The sequence below is a fragment of the Mobula birostris genome, chromosome 15 (assembly GCF_030028105.1).
Source record: "Mobula birostris isolate sMobBir1 chromosome 15, sMobBir1.hap1, whole genome shotgun sequence".
NCBI classification, from domain to species: domain Eukaryota; kingdom Metazoa; phylum Chordata; class Chondrichthyes; order Myliobatiformes; family Myliobatidae; genus Mobula; species Mobula birostris.
In genome coordinates, this window is record NC_092384.1 from 17,620,365 (window position 1) to 17,632,368 (window position 12,004).

The 12,004-nt window shown below is 39.9% G+C and overlaps 1 protein-coding gene across 1 annotated transcript; it reads right to left on the minus strand.

Moving 5' to 3' along the window:
- Nucleotides 1–839: 839 nt before the first annotated feature.
- LOC140210248 (tyrosine-protein phosphatase non-receptor type substrate 1-like) lies at nucleotides 840–11,167 on the minus strand. The gene is made up of 7 exons (XM_072279130.1): nucleotides 11,113–11,167; nucleotides 10,599–10,904; nucleotides 7,661–7,954; nucleotides 6,296–6,394; nucleotides 5,618–5,661; nucleotides 3,662–3,772; nucleotides 840–1,079 (listed from the first exon to the last, which is right to left on the minus strand). The coding sequence occupies exons 1-7, from the start codon at nucleotides 11,165–11,167 to the stop codon at nucleotides 948–950; spliced, it is 1,041 nt and encodes a 346-aa protein (XP_072135231.1). The 3' UTR covers nucleotides 840–947.
- Between the last annotated feature and the right edge of the window lie 837 nt (nucleotides 11,168–12,004).

Here is a 12,004-nt window from a genome sequence, read left to right on the forward strand (position 1 = left end):
CAAGCTGCTGCAGGCCCTTTTAGCGGCAAGTAAGAAATCAATCGCCAGAAAGTGGTTAAATCCAATCTACATTAGAAGATTGGCATGAAATCATTTTGGAAATATTTAACATGGAAAAGATGACCTAATCACAGAGAATTCAAAAGAAAAAAAATCAAATTTGCAATAAATGGATTGAATTTATAACCCCAGAGCGAGCAGACTTTAGATGACTCTCCTAATGGTTTATACTGTTTGACTCAGCAACATAGTAATAATGTTAACGTAAGGACCCTTCACACAAATGTTTACTGATTTTTTTTTTTGGAAAATGTGGAATTAACACAAGTAAAGAAAAGATCTGGGGAAATTTTGGACCAGAAGAGACACATGGAAATTAGTATTCAACCTCTATTATTAATATTTTATAACAACTATTATCATTATTTAGATTAATAAAGTGGAATTACAATTGCACATAAACATCTATTTGATTGCCTAATTATTTTCTATATGATTTCAATGTGCACTTGTGAATGTACATATTAAAATAGATTTACTCATATAAAAAATGGAAAAGGTCATATATGAAAAAAAAGTTTGTGTATTACTTGTGAATACCTTATCCAAATAAAAATAAAAGAAAAAAAAAGAAAAAAAAGGAATGATCGGGTCTGTGCAATAGACCGGAAGAGGAGATTCCGACTGAGCATATCAGACATTATCACCTTGAACGGCTGGGCAGTAGACAGGGACGGAATGGCTTATTGCTGTTCTTTTCTTAATTTTCTTTCTTTTATTTTATTTTATGACAATTTTCTCTAATGAATCGGAAAAATAACCGTTTATCTTGCCAATTGTTACATGTGATATCCATCTTTGAAGATTGCAAGAAACGAAACGCAGCGATGCTCTAGCCTGCACTCATCGATATTCTATAGCTCTGAACCGCAATTGGATTCTCAGCTTCACAGCTTCTTTGATGTATTTACATCTGCGTAAAATGTATGTTTGCTTTGATCTTTGGATGCCGGTGCGCATTTCGAATCGGGAATCTGCAGAGTGGCGTAAGTCAGTTTGTCAGCTCCACTTCCAGTAGTCTGTGAAAGTAATGCAAAATCAGTGGTTAGTCGAACACCTAGTGACCAGTTGAATCACACGATTGTAAAATAATTTAGAGATGTACTCATAAGTAATGAACTTTAGGTTGCTTACGCTTTATGCACAATTTATGTCAACGTTGTTTCAAGATTTCACTTTATGATTTATATATTAGAGTTTCTTTCCTTACTTAAAAAGAACTTTAACCAAATCAAGTTAGGAGAGCAAAGAAATTCTTGAAGTAGCAGTAATGGTACAAACTAACTGGCTAACTTATAATAACATCGCATTTTCTGTCATTTGAGTCATCCTGTTTCGTCTATAGAGCTCACAAGTATTTACTCAGCTACACCTGCCAACACAGTTCCAAATGCACATGGGCGTTGTCGGCAGTGGACAGCGCATAACTGATAGAGTGAACGTTGGCACTTTGTTCAGTCAGGCTCTCTGATTACAGTTTTGTAACAATTCGGTATTTCCGGTAGTTCAGTTCTCTTCGGTTATTATCAGACACTCGTCTTTATTATGGAGCTGATAATGGGCGTTGGGAAGGATGACATTCCCAGTTTCGTGCCTTTTGGCGTTTCCTCACGTGCAAATTATATGTGAAATTAAAATCGTAAAAGCAAGGAAAAAGTAATCTCTAGAGATTCTGCAGATGCTGGAAATCTTGAAGACTGCAAACAACATACTGAAGGAAATCATTAGGTAAGGCAACATGCAAGTATGTAAATAAATTGGCGGTTGTTTCTGGCAAAGACGCTTTATCAGGATTGGAAAAGAGGGACAGAACCTAAATTATAAAGGTGTGGTGGGGATGCGGGAAAAATAGCAGGTGACAGGTGAAACCAGGTAAATGCTAAGGTATGTGGATGATTGGTGAAAGAATGACGTAAGAAGCTGGGAGGTGACGAGTGGAAAAGGTAAACCGTATGTAAGGGGTTTCTCCTTTATGTTACTGTTTAGGCTAATCAAAATGGTTCCTTTGTTATGTTACTGCTGAGAAAGTGCTTCTCTCTCTCTCTCTCTCTCGCAGCTTGTTTGGGTTATAAAGAGAATAGTATTCATTTGCTAACCAATTGGGATAGATGCTCTTCTTTCTTGTGTGTACGTAAGCTATTGTTTAGCGGACTTTGGGCGAGACTGCGCGTGGGGATAGAGACAGGAGACGCGATGTTGTAAATTGGGCGGCGGGACGGACCCCGAGCGGGAGTCCGAGGCCCAGGGTCTTCGGCGAGGAGAGAAGACGAAGACAGACTCGCGTGGAGCATCTGGTCGCCACCTTGGTTGGTCCCAGGCGGCGGGTCGAGGAGGTCGGGGAGGATCGAATGGTGGGAAGAAGACTACCTTAGCTGATCTCCTACTGTTGCGCACGAAGCAGTTGAGCTTTGATAAGTTTGGCGCCTTTTACTTTCATTTTATGTTTTATTTCTATTAATTACATAGTTCCAGTAACATCTATAAAGTGTAATCAGTTAATCACATATGGTGTATGGTCTGTTATTTGGCGGGGTGGGGTACATCACACAGCATCCACACAAACTTGATTACCCAGCTTGGCGGGGCCGAAGGCTGCTCTCCCTAGACGAAAGCGAGCTGAGCGAGCCTGAGGCTTGCCAGCAGGCTACACGTGTCTGAAGGAATCGGGTACGGGAGGATTGTGGTCCCTGCAAAGCAAAAGAAGGAGGAGCCCGAGGGTGGGGACAGCCTGATGGGTAGATGACGAGAAGATAAAAGGGGAAATGGAGAATGAAAGAAAAAGAACGGAACGATAGGGAAATTCCCAAAGGTTAGAGAAATCGACGTTTATGCCTTCAGGTTTGAGTCTCCCGAGATGGAAGAAAATATTATGCTTTTACCAGAATATTAAATTGTATGAGGCGATAGGTTAGTTTTCACTGAAAGGGGATTAGCTACGACGCGTTTTATATTTTGTTACCACAAGACCACCCACTCCCCCACCTTCTCACCATAACCTTTGATGCCCTGTCTACTCAGATACCTATCAATCTCTGCCTTAAATACACCCAATGACTTGACCTCCACTGCTGCCCGTGGCAACAAATTCCATAGATTCACCACCCTCCGACTAAAATAATTTCTTCGCATTTCTGTTCTGAATGGGCGCCCTTCAATCCTTAAGTCATGCCCTCTCGTACTAGACTCCCCCATCATGGGAAACAACTTTGCCACATCCACTCTGTCCATGCCTTTCAACATTCAAAATGTTTCTATGAGGTCTCCCCTCATTCTTCTAAACTCCAAGAGCAGACAAACGTTCCTCGTATGTTAACCCTCTCATTCCCGGAATCATTCTAGTGAATCTTCTCTGTATTTTGTTACAGTGTCAATGGTATGCTTAAGTTTGTAAAATTAACTTCCTCTTGGATGATGATTTTATATATAAACCCTTTGGGGTACTCCAGTTTCCTCCCAGGTTCCAAAGACTTACAGGTTAGGAGGTCAATTGGTCACGTAAGTGTTACTGAGCAGCATGGACTAATTGTACCGCAGAGCCTGCAACCATGCTATATCTCTGATGCAAGTCTATATCATAATCATGCTAATCTCCCTGCTTTACCTGGGAATAGATAACGCGCTCCTTCGGTTGTCGATCTTTGCGAAATCGTTTGCTGGCGCTGTGGTTTAGTGAAGCATAGGCAGTGGTGTGCTCAACCGGTGCTTGTTCAGCCTGTTAGAAAAACATATTTAATACAGCTAACTGAGGCGGAACTTAGTGATCATAAACTAAATTAGAATTCTAAAACATAACACCAAGGATAAAAAAATTGTTTGAAAAACATTTTGTCTGCGCACAATGATACTGTCCATACATTATGCCGAAGGTGGGATCTCGACCGTTTCAGGCTGGAAATCGCTATGTTTAGATTTTCAGATCACCGCTTATAACAGTCCTAGGGATAGGATGGTGTTCTCAGTTCTGGCCATCTCTGTTTTTTTTTCATCTCCTAAATCCTATCTCTTACGTCGCTCTAAATTCTGTGCATGGGCACAGGCCTATCTTGGCACAGGATCTATCTTTTACGCATGCGTCGCATTATTGTACTCATTGTCCTGATCAGAATTCGTCTGAAACTCTGACCCTTACAGTTCATATTATTTAAATTAAGGATATTGGAGCAAATGGCAAGTCCTGATGCTAAGTGTCGCTTAACTCAAGCCCGTCACACGGGAGCGGCATCCTGGGCTTTCGTTGATATGATAGGTTTTCCTGGTGAATCACTTAAATTGCGATCGAAGTAGATAGAGCCAATGGACGTGGTTGTTGCAGTAAATGATAAAAATGGCAATTGTTTTGCTGAAATAATGGCATACATTCCAGAATAATAAAGTAATAGTAAAAATTTAATCATGAATGCTTCAGCTTCAACTTAAATATTACTGTAAGAAGTAGCCCTAAATTTTCGGAAGTTTTACAAACACTGCTAGAAATTTTAGCGGTATTCTACCATTATGAAATCAGTGATGTGTGCATGACTACCTTATCTTTGCTGCTACAGTCGCTTCATTTGCATCTAAAGTCGTTACGTAAAATTAAAACGAAATTTGTTGAACTGGGTAAGTGATTAATGAAATACTAGAAGACAAATGTTATCAGGAGAATGAATCCAGGCGGAAAAAAAAACATTGAGGTGCGGGAAACATGAAGTAAAACAGAGAAATAGAATACAGAAAATTTTAGTAGATCAGGAACCACCAGTTAAACAGAAATAGTTAACGTTCACTTTGCATTCTGCGGTCGTCATTCTAGACTGTCAACTGGTTCTGTTTCCAAAATCGGTCAGTAGCTACAGATTATTTTCTGGTTTGAATCCAAATGGGAGAGGACAATACTTTTTATCCGTTTTAGGCTTTGCTTCCCAAATTGAGAATGATAATCATTCAGCGTAGCATCGTGGACTAGAAGGTGTCATGTGGGGTTTCGTTTAACAATGTGGTTATCATTGTTCACCACATACTACAAGGTCTTGTTGCAAGTATATTCGATTCCATTGCAGGTTACGCACTGCTGTGCGTATCTTTTTGCAGATCAGGGTTAAAACTGCACTTAATATTGCAAGAACCATTTCAGTAAAACAAGATTCCGTTACATTTTTACCTTGATGCTGTCCGTCAGTCAAATATAACATACATTACGACTTGATTCGTGCACGTATGGTACTTTCCCATTGCCCAGTCAACTGCGATTCTCGTAATCTAGCATTAAGTAGTTTCTCACACTCTCAGATATGTGTTGAATTACTCGTCAAAACAACTCACCTTCCGATGGTAAATATTACCGTTCACCTGACAATCCAACCGGTTATGAACCGGTGTGGAATCTTGAAAGGTTCCAAGAAGCATATGCAAGAATATTCAAATAAATCTTGGATATATACTTGAAAATAAATTCTTGACGTGGAAAATTGTTTTATTTTCCCTACCACGCTCCAAAGTGTTATGCAATAAAATACATTCATAATATCTTTGCTATGCAAATATCCCGCTCTGAAACAAGACGAGTCGCTTCACCTACCGGGTCTTCATTCTGACATCCCTCCAAAGAATTTGTGTTACCCCCTTCAGAAAAGAGAACAAAAATAAATGATTTGCATTGTAAACATTGAACATTTTTCATTTGATACCAATATAATTAATCTTGTAAGTGGAACTGCTGAAGGTACGGATCTTGCAGAAAATATTTGTTGGTAACAGTCGTACTGTGTTCTGCATTAAGCTGGTGCTAAGCTCAAAAGGCATTGACTTTCCACGAGGATGTAAAATGATCATAGCATAACAGCGGCGGTGCTGTACTTAAGTATGGCAAACAAAATGGAAATTAAAACCAATGGGACGGGCATAAGTTGGTCAATGTTCTTTGCACAATCAGAGGGAGTTTAGATATACGCCAAGACGTTTACGTTTCAAAATACGGATCTACCATTGTATGGAAAAGACATTTGAAGAACTCCAAAGGGATATAACGGCATTCGTAAATGAGATATGAAATAATTCCAGTGGAATCGTGAAATAGTTAAATTTTAAGATCAAGCATGTATTGTGACAGAATATTATCACTGAAATTCGGCTTCGAAAATCGTGATCCATGTCCAATCATTCTGTAAATGTCATTTACTGTTTTAAAGTTAAATATCATCAAAGCTTCTATTTTATACGAATAGAGGTGATGTATAGAAGCGATCAGTTTCCTTACCGTGTGATCTCTTTAACTTCAGTCTCAGCAAAAGTATTATCAGAATTAAAATTGCCGATCCGCCCGCTGCACGTTCGAGAATCAATCTGGTATCAGCGCCTTGAAAAAGAAACCGTGAACCATTGATACAACTAAACACAAATACACACATGACAATCAATAGTGCAAACTATTCTTTAGGCTCCTTTCATATCTCACCACACACAATGATTGGAAAATGCACAGAATATACAATATAGAACAAAGATATCCGAATTTAGTTTCTCCAGACACATACGAGCTATTTTCTGAGACTAAGAATAGGCTCGGCTGCATCTTCCTATACTTCTCTTGACAATAGATATCAGCAAAACTATAGAACGTGTAAACATCAAACCAAATACGATTCTGATCTCGATTCAACCGGTAAAATCATGTCTGTCAAGAAGATTCTTTCGTACGATCAAAACCTAAAGGTAACTCGTTGACTCGCCACAGGAGTCCCGGTGCAGCAACAATTCGCTTCCGCATTACATGCTGAAATTACTCGTTAACTTCATGAGATTATAACACTGTACTCTCTAAGCCTCCTGAATGTGTATCGAGCATATTAAACGTATATTCCCACTGTTATGGTTTCCACAGGTTTAGGAGTGACAAACCCGAATTCATGGAAAACTGCGTAATGAAAACATAGACCAAACTAAGTCACCCATTTGAATTCTGTTGCCTACTATTATTAGAAGGTAATTACGCGGAGATTAGATTTTGACAAAGTCTGTCCACAGTTTCGCCCCCTATGCATTCGTTTCAGGTGGCAATTAAGTGTCACGCCTCGGTGTTCAGGAATTCCTATCTTGATTCAGATTTTGCCCCATCTCCACATTTTTTTCCGGTAAAACTATGTCAATTAAGTACACCTTCGCTTATCAGCAGATGGTTTCCCCCGTTGTTATATCACCATGAGATTCAGAGTTTGTTTTGCTTTGTCTCATTTTTGACTAATCTCCAGAATTTTGTTACCTTACAAGTACTACACGAATTTAATTTCTTAATTCATCCTACACGATTTAAGCTGAGGGTATAAGAAATTTGTTTTAACACCATTCACATTGAATGTTCGCTGCAAACAAGTAATCTTAAAATTCCGCCCTTCGTCTGTGTTTGGGTAGCTATTCCGCCCCTGTTCTTAACCAGGTTTGATCTACCCACCTATATTGTTTGGAAACGTTTCCAACTTCCCGGAACGCTGGAGATTCTGAACGTGTTAAAAACTCAGAGTAGCACACAAAATACTGAAGGTACGCAGCAGATCAGGAGAGGAATAAAGTAACGACGTTTAGATCCGAGACCTGATGTCAGGACGCAATCAAGACACCATCTTACCTTGCTCCAGGATGTGGCTGAAACAAGCAGGCACCGTGAGGGAGACATGCAACACCAGACAGATGTAAACATCTTTTCTCCAAGCAGACTGATTAATTTCCAATAAACTGTAAGCCTCATATAAACCCTTCGCCGTCTGGTTAATATCCGTTTTTATTCCAGTGTGAATTTGCTTGTTATTTTTTTGCCAGACGATTTGTAATTCCTTCGGGTAGAAGGCAGCTGTTTTACAAAGGAGTTTCCGAGGAGACGAAAACTCTGCAATAGGAACGATTTCCAATGGAGTTGGGGGAGCTTGAATTAAAAAAGTTATTTTGGGTGTTACAATCCACTTAGTTCAAATAAATTCCTTTATCTTCCCGCCAATTTCTATGACATCTCGGTATCAAATTAGTTACCCGCCATAGGTTCCCAGTATTTTATAAATTATTTTAAGTTCAGGTTCAATTTCATAGTTAATAAACCACACAGATGTACATGGCTAAATGAAACATATTTCTTTATACTTCATACTATATACTTCCTTTTCTTCTGGGGTCAACGGCAAAATGCAGTCCATGTATTCACACACAGCACGTGCAGTCACCACCCAGTACATACAGTGCAAAAAAAAAACAAAGTAAAATCGAGTCACCGTGCAGAGACAGATGAAAGGAAGAATTTGAAGAAGGCACAGAGCAGGCGAATCTAAGGGGTGAGAAATGAGAAATACATTCTGTTTTGAATGGTCTTTCAGCTTTATCACATGATTCTCTTTGCGGCAGCGCGTTGGCTTTGGAAAATATTCCTTTCTGCATTTTTTCATTTCCAATCAAAACTGAACGATAAAACCCAAAATATGACAGATGTCCACACTCCGAACGCAAGAAGCTCTTGAACATTGGTTTAATATTCTGGCAACTCATTTGCTCAGGTTGTTTTTCAGAGCTTACGTTGGAGCTTTCCAATGATCAACATTCACTGATAGAGCTTTCCTCGGAATGTATATCATTGCTAGAAAATTTCTCCCGCATCTAATGTGTTGAATGTGGCAAATCCTACCCTCCATGAAACAACTAGGAACGGGAAAGCGGAGATGATATTAAACGCATCTATTCTACATTTCTATTCTTTCATAAACCTGTCGGCCTGCAGCAAAATGGTCGAAAATGACCTGGTACTGCTATACGATCGATGAAGCCCTGCAGAAAGGCAACCCAGGAGCTGAACGATCTCCGCTTCTCTCTGCAGAGATTTCACTGAAAGGTAAGCCCAAAATTCACGATCGTGTAAATGTGGACTGCTTCCGCTACAACTATGGTTCGTATTTAACTTAGGAAAGTCTACTTTCAGATTTCTTTATAAATATTTCACAACATTTAGCATTTCGCTCTGCCTACAATGGCCATCCTGAGATCACGGTTGCCGTACAGCACTGCCATGGGCCATATACAGATGACAGATGTTTATGTGCTTGTTGCCGTGAGGCAAATTAGTTTGTATAAATCCTCATGGCCCGAGATGGAGTCCCATCCGAAGTCTTGCGAGGCTCTTGCATAATTTGAAGGTGCCTTGATAGAGGTATTCAAAATATCCTGACCCACGGGTGAGGAGCCGGAACTGGACATGACTAATTTTTGCAGATGTTCAAGAAACGCTCTAAGAATACGCTGCAATCTTTCAGGCTGGTGAGCCTGACGCTTGTAAAGGGTAACTTGTTGGAAATATTCCAAGTGACAGGATACATAACTATTTAGATAGGTGCGGGAATAGCCATCAAGATCATGTGCATGGTAAGCAGTGTCTGGCTTATCTTAACGAGCTTTTTGAGGAGTTTACCACAGATCATGTTGAAGGAAATACAGTAGATGTTGTCTACATGGCAAAACCTTGTGCACAGTCCGGAATGAGAGGCTGATCAAGATGGTTCGGTTGGCATTCAGGATGAAGTAGTAAATTGGTTTTCACATTGGCTTAGTGGGAAAGCCAGGGAGTGGTAGTGGACGGCTTCTCTCTGACTGGAGGCCTGTAACCAGAGGTGTGCCACGGGAATCGGTGCTGGTTACGTTGTCAGTTGTCATCGATATTAATGATTTGTATGATAATGGATTAAACTGGTTCAGGAAATTTGCAGATCTGGACAGTAGAGAATACATGCAATGTGATATGGGACAGCTGTTAAAATGGACTGTAAAATTACAGCTGGAATTTATTCGCTTCCGAATTCCATTTGTGCGCAATTCTCTACCCTTTACATTTAAGCCTATCAAAATTCATCTCGATTTTACGATTTCTATGTCTCTCCCTATTTTGAAAGGGGAAAGAGGTATAGATTTTGAAAACTTTTGCAAAACACATTTGGATTGATAATTTGCAGCGCTTGCGACAAATAGGTAAATTATATTGCTATTAATACTTCTGGATCTGGGTGAGTTTGTAACCTTGACATATCCTGTAAGAGAGTTGATAAAATTGTTCATGACTTGCATCCTGTGTAATGGGAAATCGAGCTTTCCAACTACAGCCACTCACATTAGTAACAATATTATTTCGACATCTTGCCTGCAAAGCAAATGGACTTGAAAATTAATTCCTTGTTTTTGAAGCACCATCCCGATAATAATGCTAAAGTCGAAGGGTATCACTAACCTTGGACATTAGCTTTAAATAGGAGATTGCCGATCGATAGGTCTGCACTAACAGCAGTTGTAAGGAGTACGATACAACAAACAGAATCAACGTTATTTCTCGTCCAATTGACGCTGCCTGAAATGTGATAATTTTCTTCTGTTCTTTTCAACTCTACAATTGGAGCTTGTAGAATGGGGTTTACTTTAACGCGTGAAACAAATCCATTCTCGCCTTTTGTTTTATCAAAGAGTAACATTACATATTAATCTCATCATTAGCTTTAATTTAACTTGCACAAAAGAGAAAATCTCCTCGCAGCCGCACTCACCGAACACAGTGAGCTTGGAGCCACTTCCATTCCAGAAAGATTGTTCCCGATACTTTGTTCCACAGTAGTACATTCCGGAATCGGCGAATTTCACATCCAGAAGAAGAAGCTTTCCTCTTGTTTTGTCGAGACTAAATCGTTTTCTGCCATCACTTTCTAAAAATGCATTCTCGCCTTCCCTCCACCAAAGAAAGTTAACAATATCTTTTGATATTGGAGTACTGCAGTGCAAGGTAACATTCGTTCCGCCCGGAACGTCCAAGTTCTTAGGGAATTGATATACTCTGAACGCAAGCACTGGGACTGCTGCCGGAAAATAAACAAGAGCATTAATAACAGCTACACAAAGGGAATAAATAAGAACCTAAAGACGGGCTGTATGTTACTGGATAACGAAGAGACAAAGACGACCGAATTGCTCAACCGCTGAAACTAGGTATGCAGCGGGAACCCAGGTTTAAATTTTCTAAAATGGAATACTCAGTTCAGAAACGGAACATTTAACTTAGCATACATAGACAGGTAATAGCCAGAAGCGCCATGTACGAAACCGTAAATTTCTCTGACATATTACAGAAACCTAACCGAGCAATTTTGGGATACAAGTGATATTCTGAAGAGTTTGTGGAAGGAATAAAAATTCAAGAGTAAATATATGAACCGTGTAATCATGACGTAGGATGACGCCTCACCAAGACAGAAGCAGGTGTTTCAAAGATCGTTATACTGGGCAGACAGGGCAGTGAGAGCTCTTCCCTTTTCAATTGTTAAAGGGCCATCCAGTGCTTTCAAAATTATGTTCGGATTTTGTGCACTATGCTGAATTCAGGAATTATCCATTTCTTTATTTCGAACTAAATTCAAATCTGTGCTCTGCCAAGTGATCCCAAATATGGAAATCCGCCGTGGAGTCATAAATATCTAATAAAATCTGCGGTTTTGAACTGGATGGGTAAGATGGCACGAGCGACCAATGCGACTAACGGTGAATTCTTGCAAACGTCCACGATTTTTTTCTTCTTCTTCTCCTTCTTTTAAAAAGCATTTTATATATAATTAATGTGTGCGCGATTGGAGCCTGCAATAAACAAATTGATAATGTGCCTTTGGACCAATTGAGGGATCTGGCGCTTTTGGTCTCTCCGAAGGGATTATGCGTGGTTGAGAAAGAAGTTGAGAACTGAATATGCGGCTTACTGATGGAGCATGAATCCAATCAGCTCCGGTATTCGCCTATCTCGCAATAAAAGCGTCGAGCAAGATTAAAAATAAACGTGGATGATAGCGCAAAGCGAACGGGCGTTCAGAGCATCTGTCTGCGTTGAACTCCTCTCCCTCTCCTTTTCAGTTGCCCGAAGAAGATCATAGAATCTTGGGTCGCGGGCAATCGGCACGATCTGTGGATT